This window comes from Pinus tabuliformis, chromosome 5_1, assembly GCF_031772625.1.
Source record: "Pinus tabuliformis cultivar Carrire ecotype Pingquan chromosome 5_1, CPIR1, whole genome shotgun sequence".
Classification (NCBI taxonomy): Eukaryota; Viridiplantae; Streptophyta; class Pinopsida; order Pinales; family Pinaceae; genus Pinus; species Pinus tabuliformis.
In genome coordinates this window covers 163123057-163144943 of record NC_142305.1, presented here as the reverse complement: position 1 = coordinate 163144943, position 21887 = coordinate 163123057, and the positions used below count along the sequence as shown (strand labels likewise).

The 21887-nt window shown below is 37.2% G+C and overlaps 1 protein-coding gene across 6 annotated transcripts in view; it reads right to left on the bottom strand.

The window, feature by feature from the left end:
* Window positions 1–21887, bottom strand: part of LOC149163932 (uncharacterized) — a 416091-nt gene that overhangs the window by 61670 nt on the left and 332534 nt on the right. For all 6 annotated transcript variants that reach the window (XM_089431903.1, XM_089431905.1, XM_089431904.1 and 3 more), the window contains exon 8: window positions 6148–6238. In XM_089431903.1, coding sequence (XP_089288029.1) covers window positions 6148–6238 — 91 coding nt within the window. The remainder of the gene's footprint in view (window positions 1–6147; window positions 6239–21887) is intronic.

Sequence of the window (21887 nt, the reverse complement as noted above, 5' to 3'; positions counted from 1 at the left end):
TAACCATATACACTACACGTTACCGAGAGCTATTCCTTTATATGATGACTGCTACATCGATGTAGATTTCTACTACAACGATTCTTTCAAGCTTTTCTAATGATAAGCTCTTGCTTTAACAAAATGCTACTATGATGCCATCTCCTGAAATGATGCATTATGTCATGCTTCTAATGTTTCCTACCATGAATTCTATACTTTACAAAAACTGAAAAGAACTTGGTGGAAGAGATTATCTCAATCATAGCAGAGATCTTTTACTTCCTCTTTCTTTGGCTTCTTCTTTTCAACTTCTTCCACTTCTTCAATGATATGGGCTTCTTCCCTTCCTCTTTTGTTTTTGTCCTTCTTGAGCTTTGGACAATCTCTCTTGTAGTGCCCATATTCTTGATAGCTATAGCATTTGGATTTTCGACATATTCTTCTTTTTCTGAGGAAAAAGCATTCCAAACTTTCCTTTTCTCTTGGCCATAGCATCAAATGCTTGTGCTTGCTCACTTGATCCCACATCACTTTTTTCCTTCAGTCTGGTTTCTTCAATGTTGCATAATGACCAAAGTTCATTGAATGGGGTAGCTTCCTTCTTTCCATAGATACTTGATGTAAAGTTGCCCCACTGCATTGAGCATTATGGTGGTCATTTCCTTATCAGACATTATTTCTCCCAACTCTTGTAGTTGGTATCTAATTCCTAACACCCTCATAAAGTATGAGGCTATTCCTTCTTTTGATATCTTCATATTGTAGAGTTCTTGTTTTAATGAGATCACTTCTCTTGTAGTACTTACAGAGAATAATTCTACAAGTTTGTCATATATTTCTTTTCATGTCTCCAACTTTGATACGTAGGGTATGAGGGGATCTTTAATGGATTCTATGAGAATCCTTTGAGCCCTTACTTCCCCTTTCATGTACTTTGCTAGAGTTTGACCTTTTTCCTTTGAAAGTGTTGACCACTACGTGTCAACGACCCATAGCAGTACACCCCCTTTTCTCACAAAAGAGATAGCGCCTAATCGATGTGTTCATGTTGTCCAGCTACCATCATCAGCTTGACTTCCAAGATGTTATGTAAACCCATTCTGCATATATATAACGTAAATAATCTCAACAGACCTGTGTCATGTATGTAACGACCTAGATAAACCTATCTTTCTAGTGACGATCTCCATTCTAGGAGGTTTTTCGTCTCACTGATTCATCTTCGGCTGATCGACAGAGTTTTTCCCTTCAGCCTTACCCCAAAGCTAGAATGGATTTCGTCGCTAGGATCTTAGGAGAGTCCTAGTGTTCTAGATCGAGTCTATGTAAAAGTAATTTGGGAATAATCCTAATTATTTAGTTAGGTAATTTTATTACAAATTACTTGGTCTGCTGGATTATATTTTTGACGCAGAAATGGGTAGAAAAATAAAAATAAAAATAACAAGTTTCATTTTTATGTGACTTTGAAATTTCTAAAGGAATTAAATCAAAAGAGGACTTGCGCTTTCACATTTAAAAAATTAAGTTTTTATGTGGCCTATGGCCCATTAAAAAATTTTAATTTAATAAAGCCTTTTGATTTTTATTTTTGTCACATATAAAAAAAAATTACATTTGCCACATTCTCTCATAAAACTTGGTATATAAAAACAAATTGCCTAAAGAAAACATTAAAAAAAATTTAATCTAAGGTTCATGCTTGGGCTTTCTTATGCTAAGGGTTTCGACTTTCAAAATTTTGAAAAGGAAGATTTTTGTGGTATTAATTTCTCTATAGTCAAGCACGTTTAATGATCTTTTAACTCATTTCTAAAAATTGACTATAGGAGAACGACAATTTTTTTCTAGATTTGGGTCACTAAATAAAAATCATTTTAATTCTAGGATTTTGAATTGCTTAGCATTTGAATTTCATGGTTCTTCAAGATATTTATATCTTTCGAAATTTAATTGCTAGAATATTTTGTAGCTATTGAGATTGATCGTGATATTAATTGCTTGAATTATTTGATGTTCATTGCATGTCAAATACTTTTGCGAATATTTTGAATAATTATCAAAGTACTCTATCATAGAATTGTGATAAATTAAATATCTTTTGGTTCTTAAGCTGAGTATTTTTGTTGGCATTGATATTAGATTGTAAAGAAGTTTTTTTTGTTCTCTTTGAGCTATAATTGTATCCAAAAAGATTTGAAGTAAGCTTGTGGTTTAATTGCGATGTTTTAAAGGGTTTATCTTTAAGTCTTCATCTAGTAAAGTGAACATTTCATTTTGGTGATTAAGGGCTTTCGCGATACAAGTGTTTCTAATCCTCGAGTCTAACTTCATCTCATCATATCATGCATTTGCATATTAAGTTAGTTTTGCATAATTAAAATTTACTTCTAAGCATAAGCTTGCTTGATAGAGAGATAGGTACCCATCCATGTTTGCTTGAGTAGCTTGCTTTTAATAGTACCTAAAACGGTGACCTTGCATTTGTCAGAGCCATAGCTCTTTGCAGCGCCAGAGGCACCGGGTATGTTAGATTTTCAGGGGAGGTATCATTAATCACATGTTAGTGTGCTTCATCTTATATTCTCTCTACCAATTACTATGAAATCAAGCACAACATAGAAAGAATTGAAGGGTCTAAATTTAGATAGGCATTTAACTAAAATTAAACAAGATTCTTGCATCTCACATTAGTTTTAGGATCTGCATTTCATATAAGATAGTCATTCATCTAAGCAGTAGTTGCTAATCGATTACTTGGTCTTAATTTCCCTAGAAAGATCGTTGACTCCATAAGGCACTGGTATCAATCATTTAAATTTAAACAAATTCTATAAGTCTTGCTAAATTTTAATCTACTATTTGGTCACTTCACTATGTCTCCCAAACTGGTTGGTTCCCAACTAGTTTTCCTTCATTCCATTTCCGTAGGGTCTACCCCCTTTAGCTTGTTGTAGGGAGACAGCTTAAATGGAGAGATTGGGGATCAAAGTGACAGCCCTCGATCTGAGTCGTTGTCATGGTGCCTAGACACTTTGTGCGACAACAAGAGGTTTAGTGATTGAGCCCTTAACATGTTCCATGACTTCATTTTCTATGAGGATAAAATCTTTCCTCTTCTTCCATGTAAGAAAGTTTGATGACCCAACCAACTTGTTGCTTTCCTTGCAAAAAGACATTTTGATAGATTCAAATGTAGACATAAAGATACTTACTTGTGAAGATACTCCTTGATGACAATATCTTCAACCTGCTGCCTTCTTGATTTTGATGATGATATTGATAGTGGAAGATGTCTTCTTGATGAAGATTTCTTCTTTCAAAAGTGATCCTTGACTCAAAAGAGAGGGAGATCACCATCATTCTTATATGATGATGACAATGCTTCTTCCTATCTCTCTAGTATGAAAAGACTTTGAGATGCTTCAATGTGTAGTTCTTCTATGGAGGAGCTAGGGTTTTGAGGTCTTCTTAGTCAACACGTGGTCAAACTTACAACTTCAAATTTCAGCCCTTCTTCGGAATTTTGGCTTGTTGTTGCAGGACTGCAATTTCGGCTTCTGTTGCTGCAGAAATCGTAGATCATAAGTATGACTAGAAGATGGATGGATTTGTCTCCTTTCCTCTTTGCTTGAGATGGAATCTTCTTCTTATTAATTCGGCTTGCAAGGGAGACTTCTTTTTACCCAAAACTTTGGCTCTCTTGGAGTAAACTTATACTTCAGAATTTATTGTTGCAAGATGATGCCCTAATCTTTGCACCTGTGGAGGAATATAGCCCAAAAACGAATTTAAGATGCTTAGCTTCTCCTTCTTCTTTCAGCGCTAAGTATAAGGCTTCTTTTTCTCTCTTGATCGAACTTCTTGATGCTTCTTAAATGCTTTTCTAGTGCTTCAGCCCTTGAGTGTCCTTCTTTAAGTTGCCTTTCCTTGTCTTGTCACCTTAGCTTTGATTCCATGTTGATAAATCTAGGGGCAGCTAGATTAGGTGATTTCTCTTATTTTGATAATTGCTTGTGATGTAATTTTACCGAAATTTATTAGCTTCTTCTTTTACTTGATTATTATAGTGTTCTTTATCATCAAACAACGACCAAACAATAAAGTCAATGAGCCAATAGGACACAAGGTGTAGGCGATCATCTAGGGCCAAAACCTCTCCAACTGAGAGGAAAACCCACAAGAATTCTTCTCTTCTTATAGAACTTCAATTGACAAATTCCAAGACCTATGACCCTTGACCAAGACCAAGTCAAACCTTGCTTCCAACGACTTCTGCAATTTCAACTTACCCAAAAGATTTTTCCGGAATTTCGACCTGCCTAGCAAATTCTTCTGCCACTTCGACCTGCACAGCAAACTCTTTTGCAACTTTGAGCTACCCAGCAAACTCTTCTGCAACTTTAGCCTGCCTAGCAAATTCTTTTGTCCAACAAATTCTTCTACCCAACAAATTCTTTTACCTAGTAAATGTAGAAACCCTAACACGAGAGAAAGAAAAAGGCCCAAAAACTTCGATCTAGTTCTTCTCCTTCTTTTTCGTCCTTTTCCAGCTTCTATTTTGAGAATATCGAACTTGCTTGAATGAGTCTCCAAATGAGGTTGAGTTCCTTCTTATTTATAGGCTTCTGAGGGGTACGAATTGCTACCTTTACGCTGACTTAATCTTTGCATTATGAAGAGGTCTTGGAGGGTCTTTTGACTCTATTTTGACTCAAATAAATTCATTTTACAATATGTAACATGCCCAAATGAGTCTTCAATACATGATACTGACTCAATTGGCTTGTAGACTAAATAAAAAGCCCTAGAATCACTCAATGGGTGCTTGACCTAAAAATAAATTTCTCTTGAGCATGAAACTCAAGCCTCAAGAACAACAATAATAAATTTATTTTTCTCTTTCCATTAAATACGTAAAATCATGATTACATATGTCATTATGAAGACTGAAGCTAGTTACATATTTCAATAGGGACTACCCCCCTAGCCTGCTTTTAGGAGACAGATTAAATGGAGTGGGCAGGGATCAGAGTGACAACCCCCGCCCTAAGCATTGCGCCTTAAGTGTACACTTCTTGCAAGTTGCAACAATAGGAAGCATTTAGTGTGTCTATTTATTTCATTCAGTTATGTTCTTAGTTCTTTACTTGTTATTGATAGTGTAGTTGTAGGGGCTGTTTGGGCACTCCCATTTCATATTTATACTGGATGTATTATTTTAGTAAATTAGCCTACTTTTGGTGGTAATAAGAAATTAATAAATTTATCTTGTCTTATTCTCAATACGTAATATGTGTTAAGTGATCCCAATGTCGTATGAACTTGAAAAAAATAAAAATATAGATCAAGATATCCTTGGGTAGGGTGATATCGATCAGCCATAGAGCACTTTAAATAGCTCATAATTTTGTCAAGATATAATCTGAATGAGTTCGGATAACTTCATATTGACTACTATGGCATGGTCAACACAAATTAGATAGTATCATGTATACTTCAAATTAATGTACCAGAACCAGAACGACATCTTAACAAAGTTTAAATCCATCAAACTAAAAATTGAGAGAGAAGTTACCAGTTTAATATCTTCATGGGGTATCAGGAGAGAAAACAGGCTTGCATAATGCATTTATTAATAATTATTGCACATATGAATGTTAATAGTAAAACGTTTCAAAATCTATGCATGCTGACTATATACTCTCTCCTCCTTAGACACTTATTTTATATTATAAATGCATGTATGTATTTTTCCACCTTTTATGTTATGTCTATACTTCAAACTTACATGTGCACACACAGTCCTAATGCTGCTCCTAACAAGAGCAGAATATGTCCATTCCTAGGCCTACATAGCTGGGCTTAGTCCATGACAACGCATGTAGTTATTTGTAGTTATTTTTACACACATTAATATACTTTAGTCTACTTTTATATTTATCTTTTATAATTTCGTACAATAATACATAGTAATATACACCTTATATTTATTAACTTTTGGAGACACATTTGGAAATTCCACACTGATTGTACCCCATATGCTAACATACATTTCAGTCCAATTGACCACTTCTGGGAACTTGGGGATATCAAAAACCTTTCAATTTCAATTCGAAGGAATCAAGTAAACAAAGGAGGGGATCAAGTAAGCATCCTTCATACCATATCAACAATGCTGCAGCTAATGCCTCCACACATGATAGCTCACATGGTCGACCATAGTTCACTGGATTTGCAGCTACAAGCCATGGTACTGAGGCAGAAACAAAATAATTTGTAAAAAGCAATAAAGAATATCAAATTGTCAACAATATAACGGCATTCATTGCTACACCACAGATAGCTTCTACCTATAAAACAAATATTATTCACAGAATGTCTACTGTAATTATTCGCACTCCAGAAGGAACATGCAAGGTAAGTAGAGTGGAGTATGCAGCTGAAAAATGTTATAGACCTACTATTTAATGTGAACAATCTTAAAGAAATGGCAAATCAAAATGACAAAACGTATTTATACAAAGTAAAAAAATGAGTATGCATAATAATTCATATCGACAATACATTATTGCAGAAATTCTAGCAAGTTATTTCAAGACATTTACTTTTCGCGAGTTTTAGGACCCATAAGAATGATATCATCACAATATGAAGGGGATGGAAACTCTTGCAAAGATGCAAAACCTGTGTACTGTATGGTAGAGAACATACTCACCCCTAGGATTTGCTCGTACATCCAATATTCCCTGCTGACCATTAGTCCTTGACGTTGGAGAAATGGGAGGTTTGTACGTTAAATTAGATTTCTCCTTTTCTTAGATAATTACTTGTGAATCTGCTGGCATTATCTTATTATGTTTCTCTTCTTCATCAAGCAATAACCAAACGTAAAACATGAAGATCACAAGAACATAGAAAACACAAAATATAGGCTCCAAGCTGGGCCAAAACCCCTCCAAGGGGAAAACCCAGAAAATCTCTTCTTATATAATCAAATCAAAGTGAAAAGAGCAAGACCCAAGACCAGAATCCAATGTCCCACAAGCACCAAGTCAACCCTCCATTCTGTCTACTAGATGTCATAATTATATTCATCAAAGAATCAACAACTCAGAAATCTTGTCTTCATACAGCTTCTTCCTTCTTCAATAGCCCTAGAGAAATTCACATCCCTTTCCACAAGAAGTTTGCATTATACCACAGGTTAAACTCGCATCTAGCCTCAGTAAACTTGCTTGTCTTGACACAGAATCGCAGAAAGTCTTGTCCAAAATGGAACGTGCTAGCCAACATATAGTAGTTTGTGTGCCAAAAAGTTGCATCCTTTGGGTAGGCCGACTCAATGTTTTAAAACTCCGACTCGACCGAGGGTCGGCTCCGACTCCGACTCCGAGTCGGTATCGACTTGGCCGACTCAATTTCAATGACTCGTTCATTGTAAAAAATACATTTAATATTTATTTTTTTTATAAAAAAACATAATTTTAAAGATTTTCATTCATGTTTCTAAACACACAGCATTAGAATATAGATAGAAGACAACATATGATCAAACTAGGCTCATGTATATATCCATTGTATCAAAATGGCACCCAGTGCATTGTCCAATACATACATGATGATGATATAGAGATCAAAACAAAAACACATAACCAAAGAAGCTAGAAATGGCCTCTACAACAAAAGTAAATTGTGACCAGTACTACTGGCTACTGCTAGAGGAGTCAAGATCATCTGGATCAACCTCTGGACCAAAGAGAACAAGAGAGAGTTTAACATTGGGTCGAATCTCAAGAGATTGAGCTTAAGCTTTGGAGGAGGATTGAATCTTAAGGCGCAGTTTTATAAACTTAAGCACCCAGGTCGAATTGTTTTCTGAGATATAGGCAGTGTATAGGCATCACTTTTCTCACCCAACAGTTAGCCAACAAGAGGCCGAGAATCTCGCACCTCAGCAACACAATGCTCGGGCCAGTTTGAGCATGCTACAACGTGATTTTCAGGAGGCTTCAGTGAGTTGTCTAGGGTAGAAAAGCCTGCTACAGGAGTTCTAATTCTAGTGGAGAAATATATGTCAGAGTTCCGAAGTGTTGATTGTTCCTTGCATTAAATTCCCTGTACAATATAAGCTAAAAGGAGGCTGTATTTTTCACTGGATGAGAGAGACTATGTGAAGAGGTCGACTCGCCCTGTGAACCGGTTCGGTCGGCTGGGTTATTACTGAGCCGACCGGCTCGGTAATAACCCGGCCGACTGAACCAGTTCACAAGCCGAGTCAACCCGGTGAGGCCTTGACTCTGACCAACTCGGTCGAGTCGGTTCCGAGCCGGCCGAATCTTAAAACACTGGGCCGACTTGATCATCTAAAGGGATCACCTGGTCTTTTAGGCACATATTTGACTCTTTCAATTTAAAAAATAAAATGTTTCCTCTTCTTTTTAAATAGTCCAAATGGGACTATGACTCAGAATATTTTTTCTTTTGACTAGACAAACCTAGGGGAATGAAATGCATGCCTTGTCTAGAATAATAATAATAATTTTTCTTTCTCTTTTCTTTTGCTTTTTACAAAATATATATCGATACAAATACAATGTCAATTATGAAGACTGAACCTAGTTACATTTTCCAACACTCCTTAACTAGGGTGGTATTCATAATGACTCAACAGGTCTATCTCATGTTGAAATATTCTCATAAGAAGGGATCTGGATTGATAAGCATCAATAATGATAGTATCATCATAGCCAACATTGTCATATTACCAAGGCCTTGACAGGTACACTATCTCTCCACAAGATCAGAGCACGATGCTAGGATGCATTCCATGGGGCACCACACCGCCTCTCTGAGGTACATACTCCACCTAGGATACCCGGAGTATGTCCTTCACCGGACCATTTCCCTCAAGGAAATGTTTGTCCACTGCAAAATTTCCCTCAAGGAAATGTACTTGACTTAGGATCTTCATCCTAATCCATCACAATACATGATTCAAGAACATTTGTCCAAGATGCTTATCCATACCACCATCCTCCTTATCCATGTCCACGTAATTGACTTAGGATCAATGTTGCACGACTCGTACTCGTATAAGACTCGCCATGGCATTGACTCATTGACTCGTATAAAACTCAGAAACAACCCTTATAAGACTCATATAAGACTTGTCAAAATACAAAAAAACATTAAAACAATTCCAATCCTTATAAGTTATAAAAACCACAATATATGCAATAGAATCGGCTCCGCTACAAGCCTTATCTGAATCGGGGAGCAAGAACCGCCCTATTCTTATTTAAGGGTAAGCTACTTCAAAATGCTCGATGAACTACGAATTGCCCTTCTCCGCCTCCCGGAAGGGAGTGCTTGCTCCTCCTAACTAAAAGAAAGATTTCTCTGCTTCGATGGACGAGAATAATAGGTATGACAACTTGCTGTCTCAACTGAAGGTGTGGAACCCACTTTTGACCCTTTCTTACTCCTACTCACTTCCTGTCCCTCCGGCAGCCCTGCCCTTTTGTTCTCCTCCAAACCCGAATAAAAACATCGTCTCATATCTATAAAAGTACAACATAACACATTCGATTTTTGTAAGCAAAACATTTAGATACTGAATAAGAAAAGGACTCATGATTCCATAATTAAAATAAAAAATGTCAGCAAGTTCAAAATTCAATTACATATGTCATAAATGATAAATGATTGCCTCATAAGTTCATAACAATCTTGATTCTCATCACTCATGGATGGCTACGCCTACAATAAGCCCTCGTGGAGCTAGTGCTAACATCAGAAGGTTGAAGCAACAGTGAGGCAGGTGTATTTGGAGTCTCCATTTGAGATGGAAAACTAGAGAGATTCTCAGTCTCTTCATCAAGCCAACTCAAATCAGGGGACTCCTCCTCCACAACCCAATCAGACTCTAAATCAATAGTATCCAATAAAATTGGATTTGTATGCTTTGGTTGCATTTGTTTTGTGAGCATTCGCAGGTTGTAGTAGGATGAAAACCAACTTCTCCAACCTCTCATGCTCCAACCTGTTTCTCTTTTTTTTGTGGATGTGCTCAAATAATGACCAATTGCGCTCACAAGAAGAAGCACTACAGGGTTGACTCAAAACTCTGATGACGAATTCTTGTAATTGTAGTGCCTCAATGCCACAATCTATCCACCAATGAGCTGTAAAAAAAGAACAACAAGTATTATCAGTTTGCAATGCCAAATATATAAAAGAGAACTAGCAAAAATACAAGCTAAGTTCTAACAATTTGCACTTACAAGGCATTTTCTTTTCCTTGAGACGTTGGCTTGATCTGAATCCAAACATGCCAAATGCTTCCTTGTACATATCTCATTGTATGTTGATTTTTTCCTGAATATCTTGATTTAGAAACATCTTCTCAATGCATATCATGACACCTCTCATCACCTAGGGATCTCTTTGAATGTTAGACCCCACATTATAGAATAAGCTCGGATTGAGATATACCCCTGCTACATGCAATGGTGAATGTAGTTGTCTGTCCCACCTAGAATCAATAATTTGCCATATAGGGAGATATTTAGATTCATTTGCCTTAAAAAAAGTCTTGATGGCCTCTTTGGCCCTATCCATGCCCTTATAAATATATCCCATTGCAGGTTTCTCTCCATCCATCAATCTCAAGACTTTTACAAGGGGCTTAGTGAAGCTGACAATCTCAATGACTTTCTCCTACAAACTATCACCAAAGATAGATGCTTTCACAGACAATGCTTATGGTTTTGTGTTATCTTTCCAAAATACCCATTGTTGGCTACAAAACATTCTTTTCAAAGCTAGGTACTCATACAAAAGGATTTGGAGGGAAAGAAAGTTTGTAGCAAACCATGTGACAGTTGGGCGACTAAGCTCACCCTGTGTGAATTCCCTCATAAGGTTCAACACCCAAGCATGATTATAAATATACTTGGTAATTTGCTTGCATTCTTGCACAACATCTTGCACCCACTCCAACTTCCCAATGTCCTCTAGCATCAAGTCTATGCAATGGGCAGCGCATGGAGTCCAAAAAATGGTGGGATATTTGGCACAAAGAAACCTTCCAACTGCCACATAATTTGTTGCATTGTCTGTGATTACTTGGACAACATTTGTAACCCCAACTTCCTCCACCACATCAACCAACAATGTAAAAATCAAATGTGCATCTTTTACATTTGTAGATGCATCAATGGATTTTAGGAACATGGCTCCTTTAGGGCAAGCTACAACAAAATTTATTATTGTTCTTGTTGACCCCTACTGGTCAACTACCCATGCAGTGCACCCCGTTTTTCTTGACAGAAAGAAGCAGCACCTGATCAGCATGTCCGTGCCATCCTTCCATCATCAGCAGCTTGATATTTTTGATTGTAAACCCAGTCTGCATGTATTAATTGTAAATAATCTTAGCAGACATGAGTCATGTATGTAATTTGCCTAGGTGGACCTAACTTTCTGATGATAATCTACGTCCCGGAAGGTTTTTTGTCTCACCGATCCACGGATCGGCAGAGTTTTCCTTCAAACCTGACCCCAAAGCCGGGATTGATTTTGTCATTAGAACCTTAGGAGAATCCTAGTGTGTCGATCTGCTAGATTATCGTTGTGTCGCAGAGCTGGGTGTTTTGTGAGGGTCTGTATTAAATGGGTTTGTCCCTTAAGATGTAATTTTGTAAAAGTCATGATGTAATGTGTCCTGAGGGTCGAGAAATGTTGTAAATCCCCTCATGAGTCCTAGGTCCTAGGTCCTAGGTGATGTTTCCAACGGCTTAGTTTGATGATCCATCTTAAAATAAATTAAAAAATTAAAAAAATGAATAAAAATAATAAAATAATAAAAAATTAAAAAATGAAGCAAAAACCCTAACTAATAAAATAATAATATTTTAAGTTAATAAATCGACGGATGAGATCAAGAGATGTCTTGATCCTCATCAACGGTCGAGATCAGTTCTACATGGATCACCCAAAACTAGCCGTTGGGATCATTTCCTTTATATAGGGTCTTAGGGGGTCATTTCATTTTTTTTTTTCTGTTGTGGGGTTTCATATTTTGGTTCAGTTTTCATTAGGGTTTTTAGCTTATTTTCTGGCATACTTCATCAGGGTTTTGTTTTTCTTTTGCAGGTATAGGGTTTTGTCTTTGCAAGACCATCGTCAATCTTCTCAGCCCCAAGCACCTGCAAACGCATAAGCTGCTCAGCCAGCAAATTCAAGACAAATCGAAATACCTTGAGCTGAGCCAGTGTGCAGCGAGAGGTTATTATGCTGTCGACAAGGGCGAAGTGGAGAAAGCAATGTATCTCAGGCAGCCGACAAACAGTTTCAGTATAAATCTCAATACCGCCGTCAAATTCCTTTGCTGGCAAATAGAAAGCCGTGACCCTATCTGCTGCTATCAAATCCAAAAGAAAAAGCGTTGAAACATTAGGGAAATGAGACAGCGTTCCAAGTCCACCATCAAAACACACGGGTATCAAAGCATTTGCATTCACCGCCTTTTGCAACGAGAAATGGCTCCCCACAGGTAATGCGTGTTTATTCTTGAATGAAAACGTATGACTGGTAATGCGTTTTGTTCCTGTCAGACAGCATTAGAAATACGACTCTCAGTTGACGGCTAGGGTTCTCTGCAAAATCCGAATCCAACTGAAGTCTGTTAACAGAAGTTCTTCAGGTAAACAATCTAATCGTTCAACTCGCGCCTCAGGTAACAAATATGTATCGTTTCTTTGATTTCTGCTGAGAGGTATCATAATGCCCAGGCAAAACGACTTCAGTCTTTGGTCACATATATCACTGCGTATTCGTTTTTTATTTTCGTCCATGTTAGCATAGGGTTTTCAGACGTAGCTCCTCGCTGGTTGCATGTGTTATATCGCAGGTAATCTCCAGTCTTTAAGTTGATCTCGCTCTGCTTGGTTACGCCCAACCTTGTTTCCATTTTAACGCAGTTGATAACCTGCAAATCGTGATTCGTTTTTTTGGTTTAGCGTAGTTTTGGTCAGATGTAACGCTTTGGTTTTTCGATATACATATGCGTGATTCATGGCTTAGTTTATGTTTAGGGTTTGAATGTAGTTACGTTTCATTTGATTTTGATTTTGTTAGGCATAGCTTAGATTGTAGCTTTAATTTCAATTCAATTTTTTTTAGTTTTGTCATAGTTTTTTTTTTATAGTTACGTATTTCATTTTTTTAGATTTTAATTCCTTTAGAATAGTTTCATTTCTTTTAATTGTAATTTAAAAAAAAATAAAAATAAAAAATAAAAATGTATATGTTTTAGGTGTTGTTTTAATTAGACTTTATTTTGTTTATTTAGATTTGATTTATGTGTTAGTTTTATTTTTTTTAGAATTTAGATTTATAATGTTTTAAATTAGATTTGTACATATTTTAATTTTATATTTTTTTGTTTTTTAATGGTTAGATTTTTTATTTTATTTTAAATCTTAAAAAAAAAAAAAATTGAAAAAGATTTAAAAAACTTTGAAAAAAATAAAAAAATTTTGTGGAAAATTATTTTTGCGATATTCAGTTATTATCATGCTATATCTTTCATGCTGAATATTCTGAGTCGAGATACGAATTGATATCTGGTTAATGGTTTAGAATTTTCGTGGTGGTTTAAAGCATTTATCTTTTAAAGTTTTCAGTTGCTGGATATCGTTTTGGTCGTTTTAAGAGTATCGTGATTTAGCTGATGATAGATGGTTGCTGTTCATGGTCCATGTTTCTATATCATTTAAAAAGTAATCGTCTCTACATCAGTCTCTTAAGGCACTGGTCTGCTCAATTAATTAAATCTTTCAAGTGCTTTTATATCGTATCTCGTGTCTCCCAACCAACTGTTAGGCAGTTGGTCTTCATTATCTCACAGGGTCTACCCCCCTTAGCCGCGGGAGACAGGCTTAAACGGAGGGATCGGGGATCAGAGTGACAGCCCCCGGTCTGAGCGTTGTCGTGTCAATCTGCGCGACAACATTTTTTGGCGCCGTTGCCGGGGACAGAGTTTTTCTGTTCTTGGGGTTTCATCGACATTCAGCTTCTCATCTTCTCACCTCTCATTTGAGCTGGCAGATTCAATATTCTGGCACCTTTTCATCATATATCAGCAGCATCTCTTCGGTTTTGTTTCTTGTTTCGGTGGCGACTCCACTTTTCTCATTTTTCCCAGACAAGAATCTTTCCTCGTATCTGCTTGTGGTTTCTTCTTGGATCTTAGAATCAGTTTTATTGTTCAAGTGGCGACTCCACTTCTTTCACCTTTTGATTTTCTTGAGCAAAGAGCTAGTTCTATCATCCATCTGATCCCTTATTGTTCATCATGGATTATTCATTTAAACCATGTCGTTTTACTCACCGTCTCCATGATCTTCCGGAGGAGGCCACTCCTAAATTACCTATTTTTTCAGGTGGTGATCCAATCGCTGTTAGAAGGCATCTAGGCTTGTTTGATCGCATCATGATCATATATTGCAGATCCCCTCAGTTTAATCATGAAGATATCAAAATGCGTTTATTTGTCCTTACTTTAGAAGATGATGCTTTAAATTGGTTTAACAGTTTTCCTAAGGATTCTTTCACTTCTTTAGAAGACATTGTTGATGCTTTTAAAGATAGATATGGTTATCCAAACAGATTGCCTTCTAAAATTGTTGATCAGAAAGAAAGTAATTCAACTAGATTTCAAGATCAGAATGTGTCATCAACCGGAAATATTGCAGAGCATCATAGTGGAAAATCAGGGACAAATAATAGTGAAAGGGAAGAACAAAAGCAAATTATACAAGATCTAATGATGCTGGTAAGAAATATGGAAAGCAATCAAACTAGTCTTATCAATGATGTCAAAACTTTATGCACCCACCTAGAAAAACGTAATAGGGAGTTGGAGGTCACACAAAATCAGCATGCTAAGGAAATTGAGGCCATAAAAACTAATTATGAAACAGAAATTAGAATCATGCATAGCAAGATGTCAGTCTTAGAGGAAAATATGGTGACCATGAAAACTGATCATGATAGGGAAATTGACTCTATACAAAATAAGCTTTTAACCATGGATGAGGAAATGACCATCATGACTTTCAATCATAATAATCAAGTGGCTGACATACAAGCAAATCATAAAGAAGAAATAGATTTTATGCAGCATTGCTTGATGGACATAAAGGAAGTGAATGATAAAGTAATAAAAGACATGCAAGAGCACCATGCCAGACAAATTAGTGTTGTAAAGGTTGAACACTCTAGTCAGATAGATGCATTTAGAATAGAGGTTCAAAGGTTTCAGCAATTGGAAGATGAAAGAAACCAGGTGACATCAATAGATCAGGAGCCTTCTCATGTGCTGCAACAAGATCCATCTTATTATGAGGAGGTTGTTGATTCGATTGAAAGATGGTTAATTGAAGGTGATCCGGACAGACTTAAGAATGATAAAGATCAGATGCGGGCTAAAGAAAGACATATCATGCATACTTCATCTGATAGTTTTGAAACAGAAAGTTCCAGATCATCAATAATTCATCCTGCCAGAAAGAAGAAGCGCAAGAGGAAGAAGATTAGACGAAGATTTGATGCATCAGACGGCCGTGAGCAGCTTGATTTTCGGATAGGAAGGAGTCCTACCATATGCAAAATGGGACATGGTACATCCGACAAGCAGCCGACAGATTTGCCTGAAAGCAGGCAAATGCTCAGTATGCACTATATTGAACACATCTGATGCCCCAGGGCATCCTTTGTATCGTATTCCTAACTCTACTCCTTGTTTTTCCGCATTTTTATTTTTTGCCTTAGATAGTTAATAAATGAAGAGCTTTTGTCTTTCCTGTGCTTAATGAATATGCTGATTTTTTTTGGGATGGACGCTACTTATTTTTGTGTTGTATGGATGCAGATTCTGGATTCTCACATTCCTGCAAGCAGCAACGTGTCCCCAAGTAGAGCCAGATGTTGACCCCTACTGGTCAACTACCCATGCAGTGCACCCCGTTTTTCTTGACAGAAAGAAGCAGCACCTGATCAGCATGTCCGTGCCATCCTTCCATCATCAGCAGCTTGATATTTTTGATTGTAAACCCAGTCTGCATGTATTAATTGTAAATAATCTTAGCAGACATGAGTCATGTATGTAATTTGCCTAGGTGGACCTAACTTTCTGATGATAATCTACGTCCCGGAAGGTTTTTTGTCTCACCGATCCACGGATCGGCAGAGTTTTCCTTCAAACCTGACCCCAAAGCCGGGATTGATTTTGTCATTAGAACCTTAGGAGAATCCTAGTGTGTCGATCTGCTAGATTATCGTTGTGTCGCAGAGCTGGGTGTTTTGTGAGGGTTTGTATTAAATGGGTTTGTCCCTTAAGATGTAATTTTGTAAAAGTCATGATGTAATGTGTCCTGAGGGTCGAGAAATGTTGTAAATCCCCTCATGAGTCCTAGGTCCTAGGTCCTAGGTGATGTTTCCAACGGCTTAGTTTGATGATCCATCTTAAAATGAATTAAAAAATTAAAAAAATGAATAAAAATAATAAAATAATAAAAAATTAAAAAATGAAGCAAAAACCCTAACTAATAAAATAATAATATTTTAAGTTAATAAATCGACGGATGAGATCAAGAGATGTCTTGATCCTCATCAACGGTCGAGATCAGTTCTACATGGATCACCCAAAACTAGCCGTTGGGATCATTTCCTTTATATAGGGTCTTAGGGGGTCATTTCAGATCATCTGATCTGTGAGTCTGTACTGAAAAGCTCTCTTGTAATCTGATTTTCTGATTAATAAAAAGACTTTGGGGTTCAAAACTGGCTGGTGTTACTCTCCGGAATTGCTGTGAGATCTTTAATTTTCTGCATATTTCAGTTTTCAGCCATTAATCATAGCTTGTTTTTAGAGTAGTGTGAGCACAGGTATCTTGTTCACCTGCTAGGGTTTGAGGGCTGCTAGGGTTTCTGAAATAATGGCAGGTATCTCCATTATTTCCTGAGATCTAGCAGCTTTCTCTCTCTCTTTGCTGATGGTTGCTTGAGATGTGCAGGAAAACATTTTTTGAAGGAAATTTTGTGGGCGTTTGGGGAAGTTCTGGGCTGAACCAGCCGACTCCCACAGGCTGTTCTGTGCAGAGCCCAGCTGATTGTTCCCTGGGTTAATCATTCAAAGTTTCTTTTTCTGTTTTACATTGAGAGATTTTCGTTCTGTTCACAGTGAAGTTCAAGTTTTTCTGATATTTCGAAAATATTACTGTTGTTATAGCTAAATCTGGCATTTCAGGGGCCATAATCTGTAAATTATTGGGCTGTCTTAGGGTTTCAATTTATTTTATTTTTTTCTGTTCTGGGGTTTCATATTTTGGTTCAGTTTTCATTAGGGTTTTTAGCTTATTTTCTGGCATACTTCATCAGGGTTTTGTTTTTCTTTTGCAGGTATAGGGTTTTGTCTTTGCAAGACCATCGTCAATCTTCTCAGCCCCAGGCACCTGCAAACGCATAAGCTGCTCAGCCAGCAAATTCAAGACAAATCGAAATACCTTGAGCTGAGCCAGTGTGCAGCGAGAGGTTATTATGCTGTCGACAAGGGCGAAGTGGAGAAAGCAATGTATCTCAGGCAGCCGACAAACAGTTTCAGTATAAATCTCAATACCGCCGTCAAAGTCCTTTGCTGGCAAATAGAAAGCCGTGACCCTATCTGCTGCTATCAAATCCAAAAGAAAAAGCGTTGAAACATTAGGGAAATGAGACAGTGTTCCAAGTCCACCATCAAAACACACGGGTATCAAAGCACTTGCATTCATCGCCTTTTGCAACGAGAAATGGCTCCCCACAGGTAATGCGTGTTTATTCTTGAATGAAAACGTATGACTGGTAATGCGTTTTGTTCCTGTCAGACAGCATTAGAAATACGACTCTCAGTTGACGGCTAGGGTTCTCTGCAAAATCCGAATCCAACTGAAGTCTGTTAACAGAAGTTCTTCAGGTAAACAATCTAATCGTTCAACTCGCGCCTCAGGTAACAAATATGTATCGTTTCTTTGATTTCTGCTGAGAGGTATCATAATGCCCAGGCAAAACGACTTCAGTCTTTGGTCACATATATCACTGCGTATTCGTTTTTTATTTTCGTCCATGTTAGCATAGGGTTTTCAGACGTAGCTCCTCGCTGGTTGCATGTGTTATATCGCAGGTAATCTCCAGTCTTTAAGTTGATCTCGCTCTGCTTGGTTACGCCCAACCTTGTTTCCATTTTAACGCAGTTGATAACCTGCAAATCGTGATTCGTTTTTTTTGGTTTAGCGTAGTTTTGGTCAGATGTAACGCTTTGGTTTTTCGATATACATATGCGTGATTCATGGCTTAGTTTATGTTTAGGGTTTGAATGTAGTTACGTTTCATTTGATTTTGATTTTGTTAGGCATAGCTTAGATTGTAGCTTTAATTTCAATTCAAATTTTTTAGTTTTGTGATAGTTTTTTTTTTATAGTTACGTATTTCATTTTTTTAGATTTTAATTCCTTTAGAATAGTTTCATTTCTTTTAATTGTAATTTCAAAAAAAATAAAAATAAAAAATAAAAATGTATATGTTTTAGGTGTTGTTTTAATTAGACTTTATTTTGTTTATTTAGATTTGATTTATGTGTTAGTTTTATTTTTTTTAGAATTTAGATTTATAATGTTTTAAATTAGATTTGTACATATTTTAATTTTAAATTTTTTTGTTTTTTAATGGTTAGATTTTTTATTTTATTTTAAATCTTAAAAAAAAAAAAAAAATTGAAAAAGATTTAAAAAACTTTGAAAAAAATAAAAAAATTTTGTGGAAAATTATTTTTGCGATATTCAGTTATTATCATGCTATATCTTTCATGCTGAATATTCTGAGTCGAGATACGAATTGATATCTGGTTAATGGTTTAGAATTTTCGTGGTGGTTTAAAGCATTTATCTTTTAAAGTTTTCAGTTGCTGGATATCGTTTTGGTCGTTTTAAGAGTATCGTGATTTAGCTGATGATAGATGGTTGTTGTTCATGGTCCATGTTTCTATATCATTTAAAAAGTAATCGTCTCTACATCAGTCTCTTAAGGCACTGGTCTGCTCAATTAATTAAATCTTTCAAGTGCTTTTATATCGTATCTCGTGTCTCCCAACCAACTGTTAGGCAGTTGGTCTTCATTATCTCACAGGGTCTACCCCCCTTAGCCGCGGGAGACAGGCTTAAACGGAGGGATCGGGGATCAGAGTGACAGCCCCCGGTCTGAGCGTTGTCGTGTCAATCTGCGCGACAACAGTTCTACCCCTCTGATCTGTCCACCCATCAGACATAATTGTACAACCTATAAATTTCCATGAGCTTTTAAAGCTTTCCAATTGTTCCTTAACACGGTCAAGCTCCTCATCTAGCTCTTCCCCCCTAAGTGCATTATAAGATGGGGCTTTGTATCCAAGGCCAGCACTTGCAATGGCATCCACCATGGGCTGATAAAAATAAGACTTTGCATAGTTGAATGAAAGACTGTTATGGTACCAAAACCTCCTCACTACCATATCTGCCTCCTTCCTCTTCTTTTTATTAAAGCTATCCAAGGTTGTTTGAGATCCTGGAGTTGTATGAGGATTGAAGAAAGAAGAGGTTATACTCTTGTTTGCCACAGCACTTGAAGAGGAGTTACCAATACTTGGACTTTGAATCTGTGTTTCACTTTGAGATGAAGATTTGCCTATCCCAACAATCTCATCCTTCCTTCTTACCCTCTTAGAACTTTCTTCTTTAATGGATTCCAAAGCAGTGGCCATTTCAATAGTGACTTCATCAAGGCAATCTTGACAACATCCCACACAATTCCCAGGAATTCTGACTAGGTGGTATTTTAGCCTTTTTATGCCTGCATGCATTGTGGCATTGCAATAATTGCACTTGACATGGTGGTCATTATCAGTAATGATTCGTTGACCATGTGCCCATGTCGGATCACGAGACTTTATAGAACCCTTGTGTGGCATGGTGAAAAAATCTAGAAGAAAAAAATATATATATGGTTTTCTAAATCTCTTTTGGTTTTGAATTTTTTTTTTTAATTTGCAAAATTTTTTGGCCCTGTGGCTGAGTTTTTCAGCCACGCAGGGTCGTTGTGTGGCTGGAAAACTCAACCACGGGGCCTATGTGTTGAGGAGGACTGCCTCCTTAACCGCAGGCCCTGTAGCTGAGTTTCTCAGCCACACAACGGCCCTATGTGGCTATGAAACTCAACCACAGACCCAAACATAAAAAATAAAAATAAAATTGCAAACATAAAAAAAAAAAAATATTCATAACAAAAGAAAACTAAATTGAATACAAAAAAATTACATGGAAAACATTCAACAAGGTTCATGAAGCCTACCTGAAGCTGGGTTTGATCCGATGAAGCCTCGTTTAGCCTCCTCCAACAGCTCCTTCACTATGCAATGGAGTCACTCAACACTCATACAAATTAGCCAAACACTAAAAATGACAAGTGAATGACAAATGGAAGGGAGAGAGGTACTTATATAGCATTTTCTTCCCTCCAATTTCCCTTTCCCTCCACCTCATTTCTAAAAAAGAACAAAATCAAACAAAATGTGCCTTTTGAGGCTCGACGGGTTTTAAAGGGGTCCGATACGGGTTCTATAGCATACCCGTGGGTCTTATACGGGTAGTCGGGTATAATAAAATACCCACCGAGTCTGTTCTTAAGCACGGGTTCTATGCAAGTGACCCGGCTCAGTATAGAACCCGCCAAGACCCATGGGTACTCGCAGGTCTAATATGGGTCATGCTTCATTGCTTAGGATTTCAATCCTAATCTGTCACAGTACTTGACACAAGGAGAACCAATGTCCAACCTTACTCCCTCTCAACCTAAGAGGAGAAATCCATGCTCACTCCCTCACAAACAAGGAGAGTGCATCAACAAGCCTCAGCTTATGTCAGACATACTCATACTTCCCTTACATCAACTACCTGTTATTGTTGTAGCTTCCTCAACCAGTCGTCTTATCATTGAGTTTGCTCATCTTGCAACTTCTTGAACTAGGGCTCCAAATCTACCTCCCAAATGATCATGATTCCTTCTCTCATGATCTTGCACTTAAGGTCTTCATCCACTGCATCCTACATTGTGTCTAGTACTATTTCTTGTATTGCACTGCTTCTTGCCTTGAAGATATTCCATCACACAGTTCCTTCAACTAACTGATTATCTCAATACAAGCTTAGCCAATCTATTGTTCAGTCAATCTTGAGAACAACTTGGCTGACCTTTCCAATTAGTCTCTACCAATCAACACAACTCCATAGACTCAAACATTTTTTCCCTCTAGCTGTTATTCTCATCTTTCCAAACTAGCCAACTCTCAGAGTCTTCAAATAAACCTTATTGTCAGTCCTCTAGCTACCTCCTAGATGATTGTCCTTAGGGTTTCTATACACAACCATCTAATTGTCCTATTGTTGCTTCAAATTGCCAGTCCTTAGGAGACCAATCAAACTGCCTTTCAATAGTGACTTAGTTGCTCCGCGACTACTATCATAAGGTCTTCCAAACATAACCTAGTTGATAGTGAATGTCTACTACTTCATTGTCCTTCGAGTTTTCACAAATTGCCCACAAAATAGTGAACCAACTCTTGTGCTCACTGTACCATGAGCTTCTTAAAGTTTGTCCTCTAAATAATCACAGATCTAAGCCTACACCATTCAACCTTTTCTAGGGCATTCTTGTACCGGTATAAAACACAATAGAAAACCCTCACCAAAGGACCCTCTTCCTATGCAGATGTCACAGAAAGATGTGACCATGTTTTGGAAGGCTTACTAGGCAACTCTGCCTCCAAAATAGTT